This window comes from Engystomops pustulosus, chromosome 10 (genome assembly GCF_040894005.1).
Source record: "Engystomops pustulosus chromosome 10, aEngPut4.maternal, whole genome shotgun sequence".
NCBI classification, from domain to species: Eukaryota; Metazoa; Chordata; class Amphibia; order Anura; family Leptodactylidae; genus Engystomops; species Engystomops pustulosus.
The window spans coordinates 92,564,747-92,591,998 of record NC_092420.1 but is presented as its reverse complement, the minus strand read 5'-3'; the positions used below and the strand labels follow the sequence as shown (position 1 = coordinate 92,591,998).

The following is a 27,252-nucleotide window of genomic DNA, read 5'->3' as shown; positions in this document are numbered from 1 at the left end:
TACAGGAATATAACTACTATAATACTGCCCCTATGTACAGGAATATAACTACTATAATACTGCCCCCTATGTACAGGAATATAACTACTATAATACTGCCTCCTATGTACAGGAATATAACTACTATAATACTGCCCCTATGTACAGGAATATAACTACTATAATACTGCCCCCTATATACAGGAATATAACTACTATAATACTTCCCCCTATGTACAAGAATATAACTACTATAATACTGCCCCCTATGTACAAGAATATAACTACTATAATACTGCCCCCTATGTACAAGAATATAACTACTATAATACTGCCCCCTATGTACAAGAATATAACTACTATAATACTGCCCCCTATGTACAAGAATATAACTACTATAATACTGCCCCTATGTACAGGAATATAACTACTATAATACTGCCCCTATGTACAGGAATATAACTGCTATAATACTGCCCCTATGTACAGGAATATAACTACTATAATACTGCCCCCTATGTACAGGAATATAACTACTATAATACTGCCCCCTATGTACAGGAATATAACTACTATAATACTGCCCCCTATGTACAGGAATATAACTACTATAATACTGCCCCCTATGTACAGGAATATAACTACTATAATACTGCCCCCTATGTACAGGAATATAACTACTATAATACTGCCCCCTATGTACAAGAATATAACTACTATAATACTGCCCCCTATGTACAAGAATATAACTACTATAATACTGCCCCCTATGTACAAGAATATAACTACTATAATACTGCCTCCTATGTACAGGAATATAACTACTATAATACTGCCCCTATGTACAGGAATATAACTACTATAATACTGCCCCCTATGTACAGGAATATAACTACTATAATACTGCCCCCTATGTACAGGAATATAACTACTATAATACTGCCCCCTATGTACAAGAATATAACTACTATAATACTGCCCCCTATGTACAAGAATATAACTACTATAATACTGCCCCCTATGTACAAGAATATAACTACTATAATACTGCCCCCTATGTACAAGAATATAACTACTATAATACTGCCCCCTATGTACAGGAATATAACTACTATAATACTGCCCCCTATGTACAGGAATATAACTACTATAATACTGCCCCCTATGTACAGGAATATAACTACTATAATACTGCCCCCTATGTACAGGAATATAACTACTATAATACTTCCCCCTATGTACAGGAATATAACTACTATAATACTTCCCCCTATGTACAAGAATATAACTACTATAATACTTCCCCCTATGTACAGGAATATAACTACTATAATACTGCCCCCTATGTACAAGAATATAACTACTATAATACTTCCCCCTATGTACAGGAATATAACTACTATAATACTGCCCCCTATGTACAGGAATATAACTACTATAATACTGCACCCTATGTACAGGAATATAACTACTATAATACTGCCCCCTATGTACAAGAATATAACTACTATAATACTGCCCCCTATGTACAGGAATATAACTACTATAATACTGCCCCCTATGTACAGGAATATAACTACTATAATACTGCCCCCTATGTATAAGAATATAACTACTATAATACTGCCCCCTATATACAGGAATATAACTACTATAGTACTGCCGCCTATGTACACTGTATACTGTATCTTGTTGTTGCAGGTGGAGGAGGCCGGGCAGGTCTTTCTGTTGATGAAGAAGGATTACCGGATCTCACGCAATGTCCGTCTTGCGTGGTTCCTCAGTAACCTTCACCAGTCCATTTCTCCTGTCCCAGAGTCTGAGCTGGTAGGTGCAGGGTTAGTCTATCTGTGTTAGGCTACATTCACACTACAGTATGGGGGACGTATATACGGCCGACGTATATGCGGCCGATATACGTCCCCCATACACTCCTATGGGCTCACGGCCCTGTACGGGAGCGGTACGGTGCAGCACACGTGCGGCACCGTACCGCTCCGTAGCCCGGGGAAAGATAGGACCTGTCCTATCTTTCCCCGTATTACGGCGCCGTGCGCCATTAGTTTCTATGGAGAGGGGCGGGGGTGAGCTGCGCTCACCTCCTCCTCCTCTCCCCGCGCTGCCGTGAGCCCGCCGTACTACGGTGCGGCGGGCTCACGGCAGTGTGAATTTAGCCTTATGCTGTATTTTCTCACTGTATTGCTCTAATGTTGCAGTTTTTGGTTCGGGATAAAACAATATAAGGCCTCATGCATTTTTGGTTTTTGTCTGTGCAAGCAGCGCTAATTTTAATAGAAAGCGGATGGGCCCAGCACGTTGTCAGGCAGGAATCGGAGCTGATGTTTAATTTTCTGTGAAGTCCAGCCTCGGTGTAGTGTGTGTGGTGTCTAGGTCCAGGCATTTCACATCCCTCATAGGTTACTCATCCCTTATGTAAGGTCTTGTGTCCCCCCCTCATCCTCATAGACTGTAAGCTCTTGTGTCCCCCTCATCCTCATAGACTGTAAGCTCTTGTGTCTCCCCCTCATCCTCATAGACTGTAAGCTCTTGTGTCACCCCCTCATCCTCATAGACTGTAAGCTCTTGTGTCACCCCCTCATCCTCATAGACTGTAAGCTCTTGTGTCCCCCCTCATCCTCATAGACTGTAAGCTCTTGTGTGACCCCCTCATCCTCATAGACTGTAAGCTCTTGTGTCACCCTCTCACCCTCATAGACTGAAAGCTTTTGTGTCACCCCCTCTTCCTCATAGATTTTAAGCTCTTGTGTCTCCCCCTCATCCTCATAGACTGTAAGCTCTTGTGTCTCCCCCTCATCCTCATAGACTGTAAGCTCTTGTGTCACTCCCTCATCCTCATAGACTGTAAGCTCTTGTGTCACCCCCTCATCCTTATAGACTGTAAGCTCTTGTGTCACCCCCTCATCCTCATAGACTGTAAGCTCTTGTGTCACCCCCTCATCCTCATAGACTGTAAGCTCTTGTGTCACCCCCTCATCCTCATAGACTGTAAGCTCTTGTGTCACCTCTCATCCTCATAGACTGTAAGCTCTTGTGTCACCCCCTCATCCTCATAGACTGTAAGATCTTGTGTCACCCCCTCATCCTCATAGACTGTAAGCTCTTGTGTCACCCCCTCATCCTCATAGACTGTAAGCTCTTGTCACCCCCTCATCCTCATAGACTGTAAGCTCTTGTGTCACCTCTCATCCTCATAGACTGTAAGCTCTTGTGTCACCCCCTCATCCTCATAGACTTTAAGCTCTTGTGTCCCCCCTCATCCTTATAGACTGTAAGCTCTTGTGTCCCCCCTCATCCTCATAGACTGTAAGCTCTTGTGTCCCCCCTCATCCTCATAGACTGTAAGCTCTTGTGTCCCCCTCATCCTCAGACTGTAAGCTCTTGTGTCACTCCCTCATCCTCATAGACTGTAAGCTCTTGTGTCACCCCCTCATCCTCATAGACTGTAAGCTCTTGTGTCACCCCCTCATCCTCATAGACTGTAAGCTCTTGTGTCACCCTCTCACCCTCATAGACTGAAAGCTTTTGTGTCACCCCCTCTTCCTCATAGATTTTAAGCTCTTGTGTCTCCCCCTCATCCTCATAGACTGTAAGCTCTTGTGTCTCCCCCTCATCCTCATAGACTGTAAGCTCTTGTGTCACTCCCTCATCCTCATAGACTGTAAGCTCTTGTGTCACCCCCTCATCCTTATAGACTGTAAGCTCTTGTGTCACCCCCTCATCCTCATAGACTGTAAGCTCTTGTGTCACCCCCTCATCCTCATAGACTGTAAGCTCTTGTGTCACCCCCTCATCCTCATAGACTGTAAGCTCTTGTGTCACCTCTCATCCTCATAGACTGTAAGCTCTTGTGTCACCCCCTCATCCTCATAGACTGTAAGATCTTGTGTCACCCCCTCATCCTCATAGACTGTAAGCTCTTGTGTCACCCCCTCATCCTCATAGACTGTAAGCTCTTGTCACCCCCTCATCCTCATAGACTGTAAGCTCTTGTGTCACCTCTCATCCTCATAGACTGTAAGCTCTTGTGTCACCCCCTCATCCTCATAGACTTTAAGCTCTTGTGTCCCCCCTCATCCTTATAGACTGTAAGCTCTTGTGTCCCCCCTCATCCTCATAGACTGTAAGCTCTTGTGTCCCCCCTCATCCTCATAGACTGTAAGCTCTTGTGTCCCCCTCATCCTCAGACTGTAAGCTCTTGTGTCACTCCCTCATCCTCATAGACTGTAAGCTCTTGTGTCACCCCCTCATCCTCATAGACTGTAAGCTCTTGTGTCACCCCCTCATCCTCATAGACTGTAAGCTCTTGTGTCACCTCCTCATCCTCATAGACTGTAAGCTCTTGTGTCACCCCCTCATCCTCATAGACTGTAAGCTCTTGTGTCACCCCCTCATCCTCATAGACTGTAAGCTCTTGTGTCACCCCCTCATCCTCATAGACTGTAAGCTCTTGTGTCACCCCCTCATCCTCATAGACTGTAAGCTCTTGTGTCACCCCTCATTCTCATAGACTGTAAGCTCTTGTGTCACCCCCTCATCCTCATAAACTGTAAGCTCTTGTGTCACCCCCTCATCCTCATAGACTGTAAGCTCTTCTGATCAGGGCCCTCACTCTATATGACTGTCAGCTACGGAATATGATGGAGCTACAGAAATAAAGATGATTATTATTGGGCTACATGAGGACTGATATTGCACTGAATACACCTGTATGTTTTTATTGTGCTGGTGAGTGAGGATTGACTATTGAAAAAGGGAGAAAAATAAATCTATCTTTGATTAGTGGGGTCCAGGATCTCGCGCCCCCATAGATCAGATGTCCTCAACAGCCGATACGCTGAAAATAGAGCAGGAAGCAGACAGCGCCATTCTCTGTGTAGTGGTCAGACCAGGGCTCTGCAGATCACTGTTAATTCATTTCAATGTGAACTTAACTGCAATTACTTGTCTCAGCCATTCCAAAGAGAATGTTGCTGTCTGCTTCCAGGTCCACCTGCTTTGTATCTGCTGCTGATAACACCAAATCTGCAGGGGTGCTCGGTGTTGGACCCACTTCTATATGAAATTGAAGCCCTATTATGATTTGTCTACTGTGGAAAACCCCTTTACTTAACCCCTACGCGCACCTAGACGAATAGTACGTCCCTGTGGGAAGATACTTCCCGCACCGGGACGATCTATTATGTCCAGTTTCTGGCACTGCCTCCGATTTTGAGTGTTAACTCCTTACACACTACTGGCAAGGGTCTTTTCCCTGTGCCGCATACCGGGGGATCTGATCAACTTCTAAGCAGCCCTGAGGTCTGCCGAGTGCCTCGGGGCTGCTAGATCTCTTCTGCAATCAGACCCCTTCCGGATCTGAATGTAAACTGTTTGCGCATGCGTCTGCGTGCCAGACAGTTTACACTGCTCTACAAAAAATAAAAATATAAGCCCCTAAAATGTCAGTTTCCCATACAAATACTTAATAAAATATAAAAAACAAATATTTGGCATTCCCAAGAAAAAAAAACGCAAAAAAAACGTAATGCCTTAAAAAAATGCTCTAAAAAATTATAAAAAAAAGTTATACACTCTATATAGAGAGAACTACTCTTTCCGCAAACAATAAGCCCTTAAACAGATTCCTTAGCTGAAAAATGAAAAAAAAAAGTTATGCATATGAAAAGATGGTGATGCTAAAATTAACAAGATTTTCTCCAAATTAGTTATTATTCAATAAAATACGCAAAGCCCCCACATATTTGGTATCGCTGTGCCCGTAACGTTCTGAATAATAAAACAGAATCGTTACTGGACCCGCACCGTGAACCCCATTAAAAAAAAAAAAAAATGCCCAGACAAAAAGATCATTTTTAATTAATACCCTTTAAAAAATGCATTAAAAAGTGTTTTAAAAAAAATACAAAATAACAGGCCAACATAGGCCCGAGTCCTGAAGGAGCGAATTGTTTTCCTCCTGGAAATGTGGCAATCTATATTGTAAGCTTCTCAGGTTTGTTACACTGTATCAGTACAGAGAATGCCTGAAGCTTTTACATTGCTAGTGTAGACAGCTCTCGCCCGATTACACTGACAGCAAGCAGAGATCTTCACAGACATCCCAGTATTACACGATGTTTGTTACTTACATTTTTTTTGCCTTTTAGGGTTTACATGACAGTGAACTAGAAGTGGTGAGCGTCATACCCCATGGCTGGCAGCCCGATGAGCCTGTGCGGCCCGGCCCGTTCCTTCTGGTGCCATCCACCTGGGTCACCTTCCTGGCGCGGCAGTACCGCTTTGTTATAGAGCTTGACCTCAGTCCTTCCACCGTGATTGTGGTAATTTTCTGCATTATTCACATTGTAGTGATCACCCAAAGTGTATGCTTTATCCTTTATCAACTGGATAGGGGATACATAGCTGATCAGTGAGGGTCTGACTGCTGGGACACCCACAGATCATGAGAATGGGACCCCAGATCTCCAGAGAACAGTCATCCCACTTTTTAAAAGGTGGATCGTTTACGATGGGCATGTGCCCTTCTGCTCCAATCACTGTCGGTGGGAGCAGTTAGAGACACCCCAAGTTTCTGCTATTTCCATCAGTCCCATGTATCTGAATGGAGCAGCGCATCAGTGAGCACGGGATCCCCGTTCTCTGGAGAGCTGGGGATCCCATTATCATGATCTGTGGTTTTCCCAGCAGTTGGACTCTCACCTATTAGATAGATATCCTGTGGATTGGTGATAACTTCAAGTCTTGGGACAACGCCTTTAATGGCACTTTATGGTTGTCAGATTATAATATATATATATTGGATTACTGCCTTTCCTTACACCTGATGTGTGCCAAATCATCCAATATAATGAATTATTGGTGCTCACAGTACAGATGCTGGATCAGTACACATTGTTACAATTCTCTAGATTTACAGATGTTATATCTGTTCTGTGTAATAGAGGAGATAATCTGCAGTTCTGTGGATGATACAATCCGTCCCTGTACTTGTACCTTACGATCCGTATTCTCTGTCTCTAGGACGACTCCACGGAGGAGATCATATTTGATGAGATCTTCCACTCTCTGTCTCGTTGTCTGCTCGGGCTCCTAAGACCTTTCCGTATTCCGGGATCTAGCCTGGTATTCCAGCCGGAGATCTTCGTCACCATCCAGGCCTATTCTTCAATTATCGGACTGCAGAGTCACCAGGTAGTGATGTGCGGCAGCGGCTGCGCCATTGTCTTGTCTCCGGTGCTGGTAACACGTGTCTCACCCTCCCCCGCAGGTGCTGGTGCAGGGCTGTCGGCTGGATGAGCAGAAACTCCCGGCGTTCCTCCAACGGGTCTACCTGCAGCTGGGAGCCTTCGAGAATAAGATCGCAGAGACTCTGCAGCAGCAATACCGTCCCTTCTCTCAGGTGCGCAGCAAGGACGGAAGAAATCAACAGCGAATCATAGACATGACATTGTTGGATTTATTAAAGGAGTATTTCTGGACATAGATATTATAGACTTCTCTTAGGAGAGGGGATTGTATCAGATGGATGGGGTCTTACACTGACATCCCCTACTGATCATCTGATCACCATCCAAGGGTTGTGACCATACAGACAGTGTTATGTATTGGACCTTTGTGTCAGATGATTGTGAATGTTGTTAGTGGAATATGATGGCGCAATATAAACAAAGATTATTATTAGCAGCAGGACTGTGATATATGGGTTTATATTCCTGGATTGCCACTTCTCCAAATGCAGTGGGGTAACATCCTCTGTGTGGGCTCCCGGTTAAACACTATAGCCAACTGAAAAGTACACATCCATGTGGAAACACCCACCGGGAGAAGCTACAATCCTGAAATACAAATCCATATTTCACAGTCTTACTGCTACTAACAGCATACAGAGATCCGATTGCACATTTTTCCAAGGACCGTACATAACACTGGCTGCAGTCTGTATGGTTACACCTGCTGACAGGTTCTTTCTGTTGCTACCTTTTTCCGGGAGTGATGCCGCTTCTCCTATATGTGGGTTATGTCTAGGATTGCAGAGTTATTTTTCTAGGTATAAGCATCCCCATTAAGTGTCATTTCTCTCTGTTAGGATTGTATACCTCATTATGGGAACCAGCAGCCAGGCAGGAAGATGGGTGTCTCTATGGTCACAGCTGACATCGGACTGGTCAGTATGATACGTCAGGGGATTCTCGCTTTACAGCTGCTGCCAGCCAACTCCAGCGCAGGTGAGTGCTCCTCAGACTGCCTGATCATGATAGACTCCAGCAGGACAAATTCTTATATTTTACGTTATTCCCTTAGGAATAATTGTGATCACAGATGGAGTCACCAGTGTCCCAGACGTTGCGGTGTGTGAGACGTTACTGAATCAGCTGCGCAGTGGAACCATCGCCTGCTCCTTCGTCCAGGTAACGGATGTGGCCATTGTTTGGAGAAGCCTCCTTGAGCCAGTTAGTCACATGGACACATGCCATTGGACGCGACCACTATGCCAGTGATACAGAATTACAATATTAATAAGCATGTGTGTAATGTGATGTGCTATACATCAAGCACTGCATATTGGTAAGAGAGGTTCTGATCCAAAACTCTGACAGTCCTCCTTGATTCCTGTGCCCTTCATTACAGGTTGGCGGCGTCTACTCCTATGACTGCAGCTTTGGCTTCATCCCCAATGTGGAGCTGATGAAATTCATTGCCATGGGCACCTTAGGATCCTATCTCTCCTCCTGCCCCGAACTAGATTCCGGACAGACGGACATGAATGTTTATCACAAGGCGTTCTTACTGTATTCCTTTCTGCGGACCGGGGAGGCCCTGAACCCAGAATATTACTGCGGTGAGTGCTGCTCGTCTCCAGAACTTTGATGGATTTTAGGCTTAATAGACACAAAGACAAGATGTAAGAATCCTATTACTTGGGGTCTGATTAAAGAACAGCTACCACCAGAATGAAGGACTGTATGCAAATGAGCCTGAGGGGCTCATGGCTCCATTAACACCTATGGAGCCTGGAGCCCCTCAGGCTCATTTGCATACAGTCCTTTATTCTGGTCCTAGACGTCCTTTAAAGTCCCCTGACTTTGGTGACGATTACCAAATTAAGGACTGATGCACATGCTCAACCTCAGTCTCTATTTACTTCTATGGAACCGCCAGGGGAACTTACCTGGACCTCCCAGAGAAGTATATGGAGCACAGGTTGAGCATGTTTCCCATAGCATCATTTTAGGGGTTTTTGAACCTCCAGCTTTCAGACTTTTATTCCTTGTACTGTGAATGGTTGGTTACTAAAGCACAATAACTTTTAAAGATTTTTTGCTGATTTTTAATCACATTTTGTGTTCTCAGTATCTCAGCACAAGCTTTTCAATGAGCACCTAGTGTCGGCCAGCAGTAACCCTGCCCTCGCCATGCGCAGGAGGAAGCACGCAGAAAAAGAGCTGCACGCAGACATCATTAGCGTGGTGTCAGTGCGGCTCCGGGAGGGCTACAGCGTACGGGAGATCCGTATAACAAAAGGTACATTGCAGAGTTATATGAAATGATGTCACCAAATTGCTAGAATGTGCCCAGATATATCAAGAGAGGGGACAGATCCTGTTAATGTTTTTGGGCAGGCACTACAGGTAATGACTCAGTTCATTTCTTATTTGTATTGTCCCATTCTAAGGATTGCTGGAGGTGAAGCTGATTCTGTTGTGGAAACATAACATGCGTGTTGAGTACCTTGCTGCATCCCCGTGGCCTCTGGATCTCACCAAGCGCAGCACCAGGGTGGAAGTGGTGATGGAAGGGAGCTATGACATCCTGCATGACATCAGCTGCACATTGAAAAAACCCATCACCAGCATGTACAGGACCAGTGTTATACGCCGCTTCTGGAACACATTACAAAGGTAATGCAGTGCTGTGACCTAGGGCAGAGCAATGTAATCCTAGAGCTTTTTTCACTATTCTGCAGTCACTGTTCACATACATGACATTACTTTTCCTATATTGATCCTGAGTTACATCCTGTATTATACTCCAGAGCTGCACTCACTATTCTGCTGCTGGTGCAGTCACTGTGTACATACATGACATTACTTATCCTGTACTGATCCTGAGTTACATCCTGTATTATACTCCAGAGCTGCACTCACTATTCTGCTGCTGGTGCAGTCACTGTGTACATACATGACATTACTTATCCTGTACTGATCTTGAGTTACATCCAGTATTATACCCCAGAGCTGCACTCACTATTCTGCTGCTGGTGCAGTCACTGTGTACATACATGACATTACTTATCCTGTACTGATCCTGAGTTACATCCTGTATTATACCCCAGAGCTGCACTCACTATTCTGCTGCTGGTGCAGTCACTGTGTACATACATGACATTACTTATCCTGTACTGATCCTGAGTTACATCCTGTATTATACCCCAGAGCTGCACTCACTATTCTGCTGCTGGTGCAGTCACTGTGTACATACATGACATTACTTATCCTGTACTGATCCTGAGTTACATCCTGTATTATACCCCAGAGCTGCACTCACTATTATGCTGGTGGTGCAGTCACTGTGTACATGCATGACATTACTTATCCTGTACTGATCCTGAGTTGCATCCTGTATTATACTCCAGAGCTGCACTCACTATTCTGCTGCTGGTGCAGTCACTGTGTACATACATGACATTACTTATCCTGTACTGATCCTGAGTTACATCCTGTATTATACCCCAGAGCTGCACTCACTATTCTGCTGCTGGTGCAGTCACTGTGTACATACATGACATTATGTATCCTGTTTTATACTCCAGAGCTGCACTCACTATTCTCTTGGCTCTTGTCTTGCAGCATCAGTCAGACAGATCAGATGTTGGTTCACCTGAAATCATTTGACAGTGTACCTGAACACTTCAAAATCCCAGAGAGCACAAAGAATGGTGTCCCCCTCTTTTACATCCCTCCAGGCTCTACAACCCCGGTAAGTTTAGTTGCGGTGCAGTGTATTAGGCGCTGGGTATTTGCTGTTACCTGCAGACTCTGTTCCTATGTTCTCTCTCCAGGTGTTGTCCTTGCAGCACAGCGACTCTGACTCCAGCCATTCACAGTTTGCATCGTACTGGAAGCCCATCCTGTCCATGGACGCCAATGTCTGGCAGCGCTGGCTACATGTGCACCGCATTGTGTTACTGCTGGAGCATGACATGTGAGTGTGATGGACACATATGCAGCATCGGGACATGTTTTACCTTTCTTATTCTGCACCCGTACCCCCAAACATGAATTCTTTAATTATCTATAATGGAAGGCAAATTCCTGTAGTTTTGCTGCAATATGAGAGCTATGTCCTTTTTAAGGGATTTCTGACCTCTTGAAGGCACACTTAGGGGACTTTGTTATACAATAATAAAAATTCACCATACAATCATCTCCCCGGAGACCCCCCACAGCTGCAGTGGTGTCTCTCCAGAAGTGATAATGCACATTGTATGTGACTATGAAGGTGGAATCGGAAACCATGGAAGAGCTGGTGATAGAACCATAGGTGGACCCCAGGACATTGAGTATATGTAATGCAGCCCCCTTTAGGGGGTTAGAAAGCCTCTATAATTTGGCATAGGAGCCACACTGGTTGTACCCAGTAGTAGAATTTATGATGACTTGTTCTTGTCTTGCAGGCCGGTCCCCAAGCACCTCCACACTCCTGGGAACAATGGGCGCTATAGCACGGTGCTGTGCCGCATCTCTCACACGGCGCTCACCTCTCTCCTCCGCGACTGGAGCAGTTTCGTGCTGGTGGAGAGCTATTCCTATGTCAAGTTAATGCAGAGGTAACCGCACTGACCAAGGATCTGCTTATCTATAAAGCCTTTGTGCTATGTAGTTTCTTCAATTTACCGTATTTTTCGGACTATAAGGTGCACAAAAAATCCTTTGATTTTCTCAGAAATCAAAGCTGCGCCTTATAATCCGGCGTGCCTCATATGTATGAACCGTACTTACAGACAACAGCTGTCTTGAACTGTGCACAGGTCTGCCACCTGCTGGTCATTCATCCTTATAATCAGGTGCGCCTTATAATCCGGTGCGCCTTATATATGAACCTAGATGTGTACATCTTCCAAATTCTTACCAATTACTTGTGACTAGTATATACTGTCAATGAGGGCTACACAGCCTGTGGGATTCACCGGCCGCACCTTGTAGTGATTTGGTCTGACTAGTTCTTCTATCAGGATGGTAAATCCCGCAGACACAAGGAATGGGTGGTAAATATGCCCTGGTAATCATACCCCCCCCTGGGGTCCTATTATAGCAAAGTTAAAAGTATAATTGTGAGTATCTGCAGTTTTTAGGCTCCTATATGTAAATTGCAATTTTCCCATTCACTGAAAGGGTGCAGAGATCTTGAATAATAGAAAAAGTAGTGAATTTACAAGCAATAATTTCTAATGTTCAAAGTCTCAGCTGCTCCTTTTAATTTTTCGTAGCGATCCTGCTCAGACGCCTTCATCCTTCTGCGTGGTCCGCATCATCTGGAAAGCCCCCTGCATGGTCCTGCGGCTGGGATTCCCCCTGGGAACTTCTGCAAACTGCAGGAACAAGGTGAATTCCAGAAAATGTCTCATCTATCTGCTTTTTTTTCATGTTTAAATTTACGAACTCTGTGGTTATGAATGTTGTGTTATAAGTCCAGAGATGCACTCACTATCCTGCAGGCTTCAGAGCTGAAATCTCATAGCACCTCCTGCTTGTTCATTGTCTGCACAGAGCTTTGTGCAGATGATATTTCTGTGTCATCTTTGCACCAGACATTGTCACCTGTCCTTTCTGTCCACAATCTTGCTGACTGAACAGAATAGCGAGCGCTGCTCTGCAGTGTTTTATTGAGTAATCTCAGTCTTAATCTCTATCTATGCAACGTGGCTGTGCCGTGGGAATAGGTACATCGATATTCTTCATCAGGGGATGTCCTGGACTTATGTGGATTCTTAGTTAAAGTTATTTTTGGGAGCTCCCTTTAACATCGTTTGTAGCAGAGATAGAAAACTGTAGACTTGATTCCAAATCAATGACCTGTTATACGTCCTCACAGATCGTGGTGGAGCTGAGAGACCGGATCCTTCAGCTGCGTTTCCCCCACAGAGTGCAAAGCAAAGAGAGCACGCCTCGGGTCAAGAGGAAGATGTTTGGGATCAGCTCTCCCTCCAAGTCGCCTCCTCCCCAGGTCTCACCTCCTGCCTTCTCTGACCGCTGCTGCCTGGTCCTGCTACACAAACCCCTGGAGAAGCTGCTCATCAAGTGAGTGCGAATCATGAGTGCGCTCTGGGGTTACTGTGGTCTCTTCATGTACATCTACCCCACATATAAGCAGCATGTAAAGATCTTCAAATTGAGACAAGAGTAGAACCTTAGCTCCACATTTCTCCCAGGACTTACAGGACAGGACTGTCCCTTTAATGCTAGGTAAGCATTGACTCCATTTGACCTGCTGACCGTTGACATTACACTTTTCTTTCTTTCCCATAGGTACGACAAGCTTCCTCTGGATTACAGGACTCCCTTTATCCTGAACCTGGAGAGCCTGGCACAGCACGCCTCTGTTCCCGGGCCTCTGATTAGCAATCGCTCAGCCTCCTCCACTTTAGCCTCCCTATCCCGCTACTTCTACCATCAAAGATGGATCTGGTCCGTGCAATCTGGGCTGGCGACCAATGTACCCACTACGGCCTTGGCACAGATCCTGTCTACACTGACAGAGTAGGTTTTCTTCTATTAATATTGAAAGTAGATATTTTTACCATTGACTCTCCCGTACTTTGTGTCCTCTTGTCCCACTTATTGCTAAATACAAGGTATACTATTCTATACATAGATATAAAGAGCAGAAAAGCCAACACTAGGTACATACCAACATTAAGAAGTGCTCCAAGATTAACCCTTTAATGGTGAGGCTTAAGGAAGAAGTGTTTGAAAATTTACCAATTAGATTGTAAAAACACAGCACAGTCGCTCTCTCATTTCTCCTGTGTTAAAGGGGGAGAAGATAAGAGTCAAGAACTCAAATAATTCTAAAAGGCAATGTTTTTATGTCCTGTTAAGTGCATGCAAAGCAGTAAATATCACAACCTCCAAGTCTGTTCTGTAGAATAGTGACCTTCAGACTAGGTCTAGGCAGGTGGTACAGGCAGTCCCCGGGTTACGTACAAGATCGGCTCTGTAGGTTTGTTCTTAAGTTGAATTTGTATGTAAGTCGGAACTGTATATTTTATAATTGTAACCCTAGGCAAATTTTTTTTGGCCTCTGTGACAATTGGATTTTAAAAATGTTCGATTGTCATCAGAACCGGGATTAGTAATAAAGCTTACTTGCAGACACCTCTGATAACTATTATAGTTTTATTGTGGCTTGTAGCTAATGTACAGTAAGTTACCGCCATAGGGCCGTTTGTAACTAGTGGTTGTCTGTAAGTCAGGTGTTCTTAAATAGGGTACCGCCTGTATATCCGGCTGGTGTATTGTGGATTTTGCTTCTTTATGCGCACATAGGGTTCTGTTACTTACTCTCATATCGTCCTGTGCAGGATCCGACTCTCTGAAGGCTTCCACTTTGCATCCAGTGGAGAAGGCATCATTAACATGGTCCTGGAGGTCCCCATTCAGGTGAGTGTCTTACCTTCTCATATCCATGTGCAACAGACCACAAGCCGCCTTCATTTCCCCATGAACATACAGCTTCTGCTCAGACGACCATCTGTATACTATGGTGCAGTGAGACTTGAAGTGGCTTCAAGAGCCAAAAAACTATTTAATGTATCAGTGTAGTAAGGCCTATGAGCTACACAGTCTGAACCTCTGCACATTGCCACATTAATGTAGCATCCAGAGCCTCATCTTGTCATTACACAGGGTGGGCTGTGGGTTGTACGGTCACTGTGCACCTCTCTTGCAGGATGATTGTGTAGATGAAGGCAGCATAGAGAAGCACAGCTGTATCATCCAGTATATTCTCTTCCCACCGCATGTGACGTCCACCAAGGACAGGTGCGTTGTGCTTTCCCATACTATTCGATATTTACTGTAGCTAGAGGACGAAATAGTCACTGAACGCAAACCTCCCTCTCCTGTCCACGTGCAGCTTTTCTACAGATGAAGACAATGACACGGAGGTGGAGGCCATAGAGCAGGACACGGAGCTGCATCTGGTGTCTGAATGCTGGGTGGAACCTCAGAGCGGATGCGCCATGGGAACCTCTGAGAAATGGAAGCATCTACAGGGTCTTACATACTCGGAGATCCCTCAGGCGGTGAGTGTCGGCAAATCACTGGAATCCTGAAAATGGCTGGCAACATCAGCAAGGTTACATTGTAGTGAATCCAGGCACCACGACTGTTGTAATCTTCTTAGATTTGTTATCCATGGCCTCGTTTCTTCTAAAATCAACTTTTAAAATTATGCTATTTAGCCGTGCTTTGGGGTTGTTGCCAGAGCCCTTCCGTGCTGAAGATTCACATACTGTTACACTGTGCAGGAGAACTTCTGAGGGAGCATTAGGGGGATAGTGTAGCAGAATCTTCAGCACAGAGGGGCTCCGGTAACGCCCCCAGAGCCCTTCTGTCTCATTAGCATAATTTTAAAATTAGATTTTAGAATAAAGGAGGCCATGGATAACAAATATAAGATTACCACTGTCTCGGTGCCTGCATCTTTGAGTAATGTCCCTGGTTTATCAAGATGAAGTTGGATTATAGATGTTATTCCCACGAAGACAAGTTTCTTAAATGTACTCAGAATAACAAAATAACACATACTCTTATATATTGTAATTGACAAAAATACAGCATTTCACAGATAAGTCCAACCTGTCTCTATCAGTCCTGCTGTACACAATTTCAGTTGTCCCTAGACATGACCCTGTAACTTCTGACTTGGGGTCGGAGAAGCCAAATTGCTCTTCTGTCTCTAGACCCGCTCCCCTGCATTCCCGGAGCTCACAGACACTCGCTCGCTTCCTCGCAAGCTATAGGCAGATGAGTTCTTTATCTGGGAGACACAGGAAATCTCATAGTATGAGAAGGAATATGTTGCAGAGCTGAAAGTATGTTATTGTGTGTAATATGCATCTCATGGATCTCATCATCTCTTATCTGTCTCATCTCTCATCTATGTCTCAGATACTAGTACAATGTTCAGAAGCTAAACGAAAGTGTATATAAACCTAGACCCTGATAATCTAACCACATTTTCAGCTCAAAGAACTAGAGGAATCATGAAGCGTCTGCTCAGAGAGTCCCCGCTCACACTCTGGAATCTTACGCTGACCATCACTGAGTGATAGGAGCTAAAACAGCAAAACTGAGTAAAATTGTAAAGTAAAGGGTTAAAAATGATCTTTATTGTGTAAACATCACATGGGAAAACCCCTTTAAGTGACAAGAAGCAACAGTAATTATCTATTAGCACACGTCTATTCTTTGAATCTGTGGGGTCCCACCAGTGAGATCCCAAGTGATATCCATTCCTATAGTTCATGGTGGATATTTCACTGCAGCAGAATCCAGATGTAAACGTGTTGTTTCTGTTTTGGCTTTGGGCCTGGTGCTTTTCACAATGATCCTGGATCCTCCTGCATCCTTTTGGATCCTCTCGGATCAGTGACTCTTCTTCCTTTCTTGCAGCTGTTTCCCAGAGATCAGAGCTGTATAAACATCATGCTGACATTCGAGTACATCGTCCAACTCTGCCAAAACAAAGATGGCGGCTCTCCAATCCTGACAAAAGCGGAGAGGGCAGGTGAGGCTATGTGCAATGAGGCTACAATTACATGGTTTTTCCTATATGTAAATGTCCCATCCGTCCCTCTGTGTGTGTGTAATGTCCACCTGTCCCTCTGTGTGTGTGTGTGTAATGTCCATCCGTCCCTCTGTGTGTGTGTGTAATGTCCATCCGTCCCTCTGTGTGTGTGTGTAATGTCCATCCGCCCTCTGTGTGTGTAATGTCCATCCGTCCCTCTGTGTGTGATATGTCCATCCGTCCCTCTGTGTGTGATATGTCCATCCGTCCCTCTGTGTGTGATATGTCCATCCGTCCCTCTGTGTGTGATATGTCCATCCGTCCCTCTGTGTGTGATATGTCCATCCGTCCCTCTGTGTGTGTGATATGTCCATCCGTCCCTCTGTGTGTGTGTGTGTAATGTCCATCCGTCCCTCTGTGTGTGTGTGTAATGTCCATCCGTCCCTCTGTGTGTGTGTGTAATGTCCATCCGTCCCTCTGTGTGTGATATGTCCATCCGTCCCTCTGTGTGTGTGATATGTCCATCCGTCCCTCTGTGTGTGTGTGTAATGTCCATCCGTCCCTCTGTGTGTGTGTGTAATGTCCATCCGTCCCTCTGTGTGTGTGTGTGTGTAATGTCCATCCGTCCCTCTGTGTGTGTGTGTGTGTAATGTCCATCCGTCCCTCTGTGTGTGTGTAATGTCCATCCGTCCCTCTGTGTGTGTGTGTAATGTCCATCCGTCCCTCTGTGTGTGTGTGTAATGTCCATCCGTCCCTCTGTGTGTGTGTGTAATGTCCATCCGTCCCTCTGTGTGTGTGTAATGTCCATCCGTCCCTCTGTGTGTGTGTGTGTAATGTCCATCCGTCCCTCTGTGTGTGTGTGTGTAATGTCCATCCGTCCCTCTGTGTGTGTGTGTGTGTAATGTCCATCCGTCCCTCTGTGTGTGTGTGTGTAATGTCCATCCGTCCCTCTGTGTGTGTGTGTGTAATGTCCATCCGTCCCTCTGTGTGTGTGTGTGTAATGTCCATCCGTCCCTCTGTGTGTGTGTGTGTAATGTCCATCCGTCCCTCTGTGTGTGTGTGTGTAATGTCCATCCGTCCCTCTGTGTGTGTGTAATGTCCATCCGTCCCTCTGTGTGTGTGTAATGTCCATCCGTCCCTCTGTGTGTGTGTGTAATGTCCATCCGTCCCTCTGTGTGTGTAATGTCCATCCGTCCCTCTGTGTGTGTGTGTGTGTGTGTGTGTGTGTGTGTGTGTAATGTCCATCCGTCCCTCTGTGTGTGTGTGTAATGTCCATCCGTCCCTCTGTGTGTGTGTAATGTCCATCCGTCCCTCTGTGTGTGTGTAATGTCCATCCGTCCCTCTGTGTGTGTGTAATGTCCATCCGTCCCTCTGTGTGTGTGTGTGTGTGTAATGTCCATCTGTCCCTCTGTGTGTGTGTGTAATGTCCATCCGTCCCTGTGTGTGTGTGTGTGTAATGTCCATCCGTCCCTGTGTGTGTGTGTGTAATGTCCATCCGTCCCTCTGTGTGTGTGTGTAATGTCCATCCGTCCCTCTGTGTGTGTGTGTGTGTAATGTCCATCCGTCCCTCTGTGTGTGTGTAATGTCCATCCGTCCCTCTGTGTGTGTGTAATGTCCATCCGTCCCTCTGTGTGTGATATGTCCATCCGTCCCTCTGTGTGTGATATGTCCATCCGTCCCTCTGTGTGTGATATGTCCATCCGTCCCTCTGTGTGTGATATGTCCATCCGTCCCTCTGTGTGTGATATGTCCATCCGTCCCTCTGTGTGTGATATGTCCATCCGTCCCTCTGTGTGTGATATGTCCATCCGTCCCTCTGTGTGTGTGATATGTCCATCCGTCCCTCTGTGTGTGTGTGTGTAATGTCCATCCGTCCCTCTGTGTGTGTGTGTAATGTCCATCCGTCCCTCTGTGTGTGTGTGTAATGTCCATCCGTCCCTCTGTGTGTGTGATATGTCCATCCGTCCCTCTGTGTGTGTGTGTAATGTCCATCCGTCCCTCTGTGTGTGTGTAATGTCCATCCGTCCCTCTGTGTGTGTGTGTAATGTCCATCCGTCCCTCTGTGTGTGTAATGTCCATCCGTCCCTCTGTGTGTGTGTGTAATGTCCATCCGTCCCTCTGTGTGTGTGTAATGTCCATCCGTCCCTCTGTGTGTGTGTGTGTAATGTCCATCCGTCCCTCTGTGTGTGTGTGTGTAATGTCCATCCGTCCCTCTGTGTGTGTGTGTGTGTGTGTAATGTCCATCCGTCCCTCTGTGTGTGTGTGTGTAATGTCCATCCGTCCCTCTGTGTGTGTGTGTGTAATGTCCATCCGTCCCTCTGTGTGTGTGTGTGTAATGTCCATCCGTCCCTCTGTGTGCGTGTAATGTCCATCCGTCCCTCTGTGTGTGTGTAATGTCCATCTGTCCCTCTGTGTGTGTGTGTAATGTCCATCCGTCCCTCTGTGTGCGTGTAATGTCCATCCGTCCCTCTGTGTGTGTGTAATGTCCATCCGTCCCTCTGTGTGTGTGTAATGTCCATCCGTCCCTCTGTGTGTGTGTAATGTCCATCCGTCCCTCTGTGTGTGTGTGTGTGTGTGTGTGTAATGTCCATCCGTCCCTCTGTGTGTGTGTGTGTGTGTGTAATGTCCATCCGTCCCTCTGTGTGTGTAATGTCCATCCGTCCCTGTGTGTGTGTGTGTGTAATGTCCATCCGTCCCTGTGTGTGTGTGTGTAATGTCCATCCGTCCCTCTGTGTGTGTGTGTAATGTCCATCCGTCCCTCTGTGTGTGTGTGTGTAATGTCCATCCGTCCCTCTGTGTGTGTGTAATGTCCATCCGTCCCTCTGTGTGTGTGTAATGTCCATCCGTCCCTCTGTGTGCGTGTAATGTCCATCTGTCCCTCTGTGTGTGTGTGTAATGTCCATCCGTCCCTCTGTGTGCGTGTAATGTCCATCCGTCCCTCTGTGTGTGTGTAATGTCCATCCGTCCCTCTGTGTGTGTGTGTGTGTAATGTCCATCCGTCCCTCTGTGTGTGTGTAATGTCCATCCGTCCCTCTGTGTGTGTGTGTGTAATGTCCATCCGTCCCTCTGTGTGTGTGTAATGTCCATCCGTCCCTCTGTGTGTGTGTAATGTCCATCCGTCCCTCTGTGTGTGTGTGTAATGTCCATCCGTCCCTCTGTGTGTGTGTAATGTCCATCCGTCCCTCTGTGTGTGTGTAATGTCCATCCGTCCCTCTGTGTGTGTGTGTAATGTCCATCCGTCCCTCTGTGTGCGTGTAATGTCCATCCGTCCCTCTGTGTGTGTGTGTAATGTCCATCCGTCCCTCTGTGTGTGTGTGTGTAATGTCCATCCGTCCCTCTGTGTGTGTGTAATGTCCATCCGTCCCTCTGTGTGTGTGTAATGTCCATCCGTCCCTCTGTGTGTGTGTGTGTGTGTGTAATGTCCATCCGTCCCTCTGTGTGTGTGTAATGTCCATCCGTCCCTCTGTGTGTGTGTGTGTAATGTCCATCCGTCCCTCTGTGTGTGTGTAACGTCCATCCGTCCCTCTGTGTGTGTGTGTAATGTCCATCCGTCCCTCTGTGTGTGTGTGTGTGTGTGTGTAACGTCCATCCGTCCCTCTGTGTGTGTGTGTAATGTCCATCCGTCCCTCTGTGTGTGTGTGTAACGTCCATCCGTCCCTCTGTGTGTGTGTGTAATGTCCATCCGTCCCTCTGTGTGTGTGTGTAATGTCCATCCGTCCCTCTGTGTGTGTGTGTAATGTCCATCCGTCCCTCTGTGTGTGTGTGTGTAATGTCCATCCGTCCCTCTGTGTGCGTGTAATGTCCATCCGTCCCTCTGTGTGTGTGTAATGTCCATCTGTCCCTCTGTGTGTGTGTGTAATGTCCATCCGTCCCTCTGTGTGCGTGTAATGTCCATCCGTCCCTCTGTGTGTGTGTAATGTCCATCCGTCCCTCTGTGTGTGTGTGTAATGTCCATCCGTCCCTCTGTGTGCGTGTAATGTCCATCCGTCCCTCTGTGTGTGTGTGTAATGTCCATCCGTCCCTCTGTGTGTGTGTAATGTCCATCCGTCCCTCTGTGTGTGTGTGTGTGTGTGTAATGTCCATCCGTCCCTCTGTGTGTGTGTAATGTCCATCCGTCCCTCTGTGTGTGTGTGTGTAATGTCCATCCGTCCCTCTGTGTGTGTGTAACGTCCATCCGTCCCTCTGTGTGTGTGTGTAATGTCCATCCGTCCCTCTGTGTGTGTGTGTGTGTGTGTGTAACGTCCATCCGTCCCTCTGTGTGTGTGTGTAATGTCCATCCGTCCCTCTGTGTGTGTGTGTAACGTCCATCCGTCCCTCTGTGTGTGTGTGTAATGTCCATCCGTCCCTCTGTGTGTGTGTGTAATGTCCATCCGTCCCTCTGTGTGTGTGTGTAATGTCCATCCGTCCCTCTGTGTGTGTGTGTGTAATGTCCATCCGTCCCTCTGTGTGCGTGTAATGTCCATCCGTCCCTCTGTGTGTGTGTAATGTCCATCTGTCCCTCTGTGTGTGTGTGTAATGTCCATCCGTCCCTCTGTGTGCGTGTAATGTCCATCCGTCCCTCTGTGTGTGTGTAATGTCCATCCGTCCCTCTGTGTGTGTGTGTGTGTAATGTCCATCCGTCCCTCTGTGTGTGTGTAATGTCCATCCGTCCCTCTGTGTGTGTGTGTGTAATGTCCATCCGTCCCTCTGTGTGTGTGTAATGTCCATCCGTCCCTCTGTGTGTGTGTAATGTCCATCCGTCCCTCTGTGTGTGTGTGTAATGTCCATCCGTCCCTCTGTGTGTGTGTAATGTCCATCCGTCCCTCTGTGTGTGTGTAATGTCCATCCGTCCCTCTGTGTGTGTGTGTAATGTCCATCCGTCCCTCTGTGTGCGTGTAATGTCCATCCGTCCCTCTGTGTGTGTGTGTAATGTCCATCCGTCCCTCTGTGTGTGTGTGTGTAATGTCCATCCGTCCCTCTGTGTGTGTGTAATGTCCATCCGTCCCTCTGTGTGTGTGTAATGTCCATCCGTCCCTCTGTGTGTGTGTGTGTGTGTGTAATGTCCATCCGTCCCTCTGTGTGTGTGTAATGTCCATCCGTCCCTCTGTGTGTGTGTGTGTAATGTCCATCCGTCCCTCTGTGTGTGTGTAACGTCCATCCGTCCCTCTGTGTGTGTGTGTAATGTCCATCCGTCCCTCTGTGTGTGTGTGTGTGTGTGTGTAACGTCCATCCGTCCCTCTGTGTGTGTGTGTAATGTCCATCCGTCCCTCTGTGTGTGTGTGTAACGTCCATCCGTCCCTCTGTGTGTGTGTGTAATGTCCATCCGTCCCTCTGTGTGTGTGTGTAATGTCCATCCGTCCCTCTGTGTGTGTGTGTAATGTCCATCCGTCCCTCTGTGTGTGTGTGTGTAATGTCCATCCGTCCCTCTGTGTGTGTGTAATGTCCATCCGTCCCTCTGTGTGTGTGTGTGTAATGTCCATCCGTCCCTCTGTGTGTGTGTGTGTAATGTCCATCCGTCCCTCTGTGTGTGTGTGTGTGTGTGTGTGTGTGTGTGTGTGTGTGTGTGTGTGTAACGTCCATCCGTCCCTCTGTGTGTGTGTAATGTCCACCTGTCCCTGGGTGCTCTGCATGGACTCACCATTGACTTTGTGTTACTTGGCTGCAGATCCCCCAGAGAGCAGCGGCCTCTGCATCAATGAGGTCCCATTTCAGTTTGACCTGATGAAATTGCTGCCCAAATGCCAACAGATCGAAATGTTCTTTTTGACGCTGAGCAGAGGTAAGAAAATGCTGTAAATTTCAGATGATTCTGAATCCTTCCAGTTTTCTTTAAAAATGCTGAAATATCTGATATTCATTTACCTGTCATTTCTAATATCTGATACACAGCACCAAATCCTCTACGTCATAAAATAAATTCATGCAGTGTGAGCTCCCCCTAGTGGTGACTTCTGTAGCTAATATTAGAAGTATTGTGTTCAGTGAGCTCCCCCTAGTGGTGACTTCTGTAGCTAATATAAGAAGTATTGTATTCAGTGAGCTCCCCCTAGTGGTGACTTCTGTAGCTAATATTAGAAGTATTGTGTTCAGTGAGCTCCCCCTAGTGGTGACTTCTGTAGCTAATATTAGAAGTATTGTATTCAGTGAGCTCCCCCTAGTGGTGACTTCTGTAGCTAATATTAGAAGTATTGTATTCAGTGAGCTCCTCCTAGTGGTGACTTCTGTAGCTAATATTAGAAGTATTGTATTCAGTGAGCTCCCCCTAGTGGTGACTTCTGTAGCTAATATTAGAAGTATTGTATTCAGTGAGCTCCTCCTAGTGGTGACTTCTGTAGCTAATATTGGAAGTATTGTATTCGGTGAGCTCCTCCTAGTGGTGACTTCTGTAGCTAATATTAGAAGTATTGTATTCAGTGAGCTCCCCCTAGTGGTGGCTCCAGGAAGCCATCATTTTACAACATACCAAGTAGAGGATTTGGAGCTCGATATGGAGGATATGGAGCTCCAGCCGTCACTAAACAGTGAATTTGAAAATTTATTTTCTTCTATTGCAAAGCTGAAGCCGAAACTTCTTCTATAGAAGCCTCTGTGCCGAACGATATGCTGCTCAGCCTATTCCACACCTGCCTTCAGGGAGACCTCAATGACCAGGAGATCCCACTTGATGATCAGGACCACCTGACATTTATGGAGCAAGTCCTACAACGTGACCGTGATGGACATCCTGCTCCATTTACTTACCAACGAGGTATGTCCACAACCACACAACTTCTTGTATGAGCTTATGTAGCTGAACATTGTGTGTGTTGTAGTAGCAGCAGGACTGTGGTCTTCTATTCCAGAATTGTACAGGGGTATTTCCTGACACTGCTGTGCTCTGTATAGTGTATAGCATGGTGTCCTAGAGAAGCCAAGGCATATTATTAGACCGCGAAACAAAGCTGGAAGGGGAAAGAAATGCTTTGAAGGGAAACTGCTCAAATCGTTATAGAGGAGGAGCCACAATAGAAGGGAGGAGCCTGGAAATTGAATTAACATAATTGATTTGTTTTATTAATGTTTGTGTTACAGAGGAGGTGTCGCGGAGCAGCGCCCCACATGACACTACAGATTCTTCTCATTCATCACATAATAGTCACCATGAATCGGGAAGTTCAGCAAGCACCTTACAGGTATTAAAGAAAAAGTGTTTTTGTGATGCACACTATCCCCTATAGGAGCTGCCAAACAGTCACAGATGGATCCCACATCTAGCAATTAGTAAAAATAAAACAGTCTGACCGGAGCTCCTTGTGTGTCCTTTTATATATCCTTTGATAAATCGATGATTTCACTCCTTTCCCAACTATGTTCCAAATTCTTCAGTACACTTCCACACAAACGGTATTTGGATGGGAATAGATCGCTATTCAGACAGGTTTAAGCTGCACATATAAAATCCACCATGTGGACGCCAGACTCGCTAGTTCGTGGGCGAACTAGCGAGTCTGGCGTCCACATGGTGGATTTTATATGCGCATGTTTTTATTCTATTTTGTGAGTATGTTTTAATAAAATAAACTCCATATATTTGAACATACTACCCTATCTGCTGCTTAATCTCTTCTATAGTAGCTGTACACTATTTGGCTACAGGATGCAAGAAAACGCAGCTTAAAACTGTCTGAATAGCGATCTATTCCCATCCAAATACCGTTTGTGTGGAAGTGTACTGAAGAATTTGGAACATAGTTGGGAAAGGAGTGAAATCATCGATTTATCAAAGGATATATAAAAGGACACACAAGGAGCTCCGGTCAGACTGTTTTACCTTACAGGTATTACTGACTGTCTCCAGCACCTTACAGGTATTACTGACTGTCTCCAGCACTTTACAGGTATTACTGACTGTCTCCAGCACTTTACAGGTATTACTGACTGTCTCCAGCACCTTACAGGTATTACTGACTGTCTCCAGCACCTTACAGGTATTACTGACTGTCTCCAGCACTTTACAGGTATTACTGACTGTCTCCAGCACTTTACAGGTATTACGGACTGTCTCCAGCACTTTACAGGTATTACGGACTGTCTCCAGCACTTTACAGGTATTACGGACTGTCTCCAGCACTTTACAGGTATTACGGACTGTCTCCAGCACTTTACAGGTATTACTGACTGATCCCCAGCACCGGGCAGGCATTACGGACTGATCCCCAGCACCGGGCAGGCATTACGGACTGATCCCCAGCAACGGGCAGGCATTACGGACTGGTCCCCAGCCCATATTACAGCCCTGCATACAGAATATCACACTTCCGCAGTTTCATCTGGATTACCTGCTAATATCAATGGGGGTCATTTACTAAGGGCCTGATTCACGTTTTCCCGACGTGTTACCCGAATTTTTCCGATTTGCGCTAATTTTCCCTGTATAGCCCCGGGATTTTCGCGCACGCGATCCGATTGTGGCGCATCAGCGCTGGCATTCACGCAACGGAAATCGGGGGGGGGGGGGGGTTCGTGGCCGAACGAAAACCCGACGGATTCGGAGAAACCGCTGCATTTAAAAAAAAAAAAGTGTCCCGGGACACTCGCTTACCTTCACCCAGGATGCCCTGGTCAACTCCAGTGCGTTCCGATGCTCTTCAGCGCAGCAGCGACACCTGGTGGACGTCAGAGGAACTGCCTTAGTGAATCGCCGGAAGACCCAAATCCACCGCAGAGAATGCGCCGCTGGATCGCGAATGGGCCGGTAAGTAATTCTGCCCCTATGTGTCATCAATAAGTTTAGACTAAAAGACGAGAGTACCGGGAGTGACTGTGTGAACTGCAGCCAATGTTATGTATTGTCCCTGGAGAGATGTGCAATCAGACCTTTGTGTATGTTGTTAGTAGCAGCAGGACTGTGGTTTTTTTTATTCCAGGTTATTAGCTTTTGCACGTGCGCTGGGGGCGTGTCCTCACACTGTTGTGCTCTAAGCATTGAACTGCTGTACAGCCCCTCTGCTGTGGTATATAACCAGAAGCCTCCAGTATTTACTCGGAGCGGAGGGGTGGGATTCTCTTCAGCAGGACTGGATCTCTTTATGGAGGAGGGTCCTACTGTCTGTAGGCTGTAGGATGATTGATCTCCACCTTCTCTTTTATATTCCTGATCTTTGCAAATATATTTATTTTTAGATATACAAATCCCCTGTCCTTGTGTATCGCAGGCGTCGTATGGCGGTAGATATCGGATCTCTCTGCCATTTACATACAAGGATTTGCATGGCTGGATTGGAAATATCTGCCTCAGTCCTGTAGAGATTTCCCTAGGAGCAGGCGATAGACGAGACATCAGAGACCTGGAATAAAAACACAACATAAAATACAACATAAATTTACATGGATATGAAACAATTACTTTGTATCATAGACAGATTCTGCAATCTCCATCCATCTCGGCTACACTATAAGTACAGTCCACACCCCAGAGCACGTCAAGATGGGATATAGTCCACTACAAAACTCTGAATGCAGCTCTTGATGTGACTAGAGCATGAGGCATAAGACAATGCATTCATAAAGTATATAATTTGCGAATGTCTGTCAAAATATAGATAAAAAATATAGAAAAAAATAAAAGTTGATGCATTGAAAGACATTACAGCAGAAAAACTCAGTACACAGAGCACAGCAGTGTGAGGTCAATCCCCCACTGCACCTGCACAGAGCACAGCAGTGTGAGGTCAATCCCCCACTGCACCTGCACAGAGCACAGCAGTGTGAGGTCAATCCCCCACTGCACCTGCACAGAGCTCAGCAGTGTGAGGTCAGTCCCCCACTGCACCTGCACAGAGCTCAGCAGTGTGAGGTCAGTCCCCCACTGCACCTGTACAGAGCTCAGCAGTGTGAGGACACACCCCCAGTGCTCTTGGAGAAACTACAAGCCTGGAATAAAAATCCATGTATCACAGTCCTGCTGCTACTAACCACATGCACAAAGGTCTGATTACACATCTCTCCAGGGACAATGCATAAGGCTGCAGTCTCATGGTCACTGTAAATATCTTCCCAATCCCTACTCATCCCCATTTTGCATCTTCATAGTACGAGTTGTGTCCCTGCTGTTCCTATACAGATGTTTTTTTCCTTAGAGTCCATGTCCCACAGAGGAGACGGAGGAGAGCCGAGCGCTGTCACACCAGGAGGAGCCCCCGCGCTGGCACTGCTACGCCCGGCTGGTGAATGCACAGCACCTGCTCCTCACCTTCCTGCCAGCAACCTATACAGGTACACAGTGATGCTACCTCATGTGTCTTGATTTTTCAAATTTATATATACAAGATACGATTTTATCTATTGATTCTAACCACAGATGTCCAGAAATTGATGACCCCACCAGACCCCTCCATGTCCACAGATGGAAACTCTCAGTCTGAAAGTGTCCTGACCAATGGCAGCATCCCTACACTGAGCATCACTCCTGCAGGGGGTAAGGGGGATACCAAATAATATTAT

At 46.2% G+C, this 27,252-nt stretch overlaps 1 protein-coding gene across 9 annotated transcripts in view; it reads left to right on the top strand.

Annotated features, from left to right (window-relative positions):
- The window catches only part of SZT2 (SZT2 subunit of KICSTOR complex), a 73,598-nt gene that overhangs the window by 4,594 nt on the left and 41,752 nt on the right, over nucleotides 1-27,252 (top strand). For all 9 annotated transcript variants that reach the window (XM_072128448.1, XM_072128442.1, XM_072128446.1 and 6 more), the window contains exons 2-25: nucleotides 1,681-1,806; nucleotides 6,147-6,320; nucleotides 7,021-7,191; nucleotides 7,268-7,399; nucleotides 8,087-8,225; nucleotides 8,302-8,408; nucleotides 8,629-8,839; nucleotides 9,352-9,522; nucleotides 9,674-9,899; nucleotides 10,848-10,977; nucleotides 11,060-11,202; nucleotides 11,675-11,827; nucleotides 12,488-12,602; nucleotides 13,093-13,298; nucleotides 13,527-13,757; nucleotides 14,582-14,660; nucleotides 14,950-15,041; nucleotides 15,136-15,304; nucleotides 16,677-16,791; nucleotides 22,436-22,549; nucleotides 23,327-23,518; nucleotides 23,842-23,942; nucleotides 26,889-27,024; nucleotides 27,110-27,226. In XM_072128448.1, the coding sequence (XP_071984549.1) occupies nucleotides 1,681-1,806; nucleotides 6,147-6,320; nucleotides 7,021-7,191; nucleotides 7,268-7,399; nucleotides 8,087-8,225; nucleotides 8,302-8,408; nucleotides 8,629-8,839; nucleotides 9,352-9,522; nucleotides 9,674-9,899; nucleotides 10,848-10,977; nucleotides 11,060-11,202; nucleotides 11,675-11,827; nucleotides 12,488-12,602; nucleotides 13,093-13,298; nucleotides 13,527-13,757; nucleotides 14,582-14,660; nucleotides 14,950-15,041; nucleotides 15,136-15,304; nucleotides 16,677-16,791; nucleotides 22,436-22,549; nucleotides 23,327-23,518; nucleotides 23,842-23,942; nucleotides 26,889-27,024; nucleotides 27,110-27,226 (3,550 nt within the window). The remainder of the gene's footprint in view (nucleotides 1-1,680; nucleotides 1,807-6,146; nucleotides 6,321-7,020; nucleotides 7,192-7,267; nucleotides 7,400-8,086; nucleotides 8,226-8,301; nucleotides 8,409-8,628; nucleotides 8,840-9,351; nucleotides 9,523-9,673; nucleotides 9,900-10,847; nucleotides 10,978-11,059; nucleotides 11,203-11,674; nucleotides 11,828-12,487; nucleotides 12,603-13,092; nucleotides 13,299-13,526; nucleotides 13,758-14,581; nucleotides 14,661-14,949; nucleotides 15,042-15,135; nucleotides 15,305-16,676; nucleotides 16,792-22,435; nucleotides 22,550-23,326; nucleotides 23,519-23,841; nucleotides 23,943-26,888; nucleotides 27,025-27,109; nucleotides 27,227-27,252) is intronic.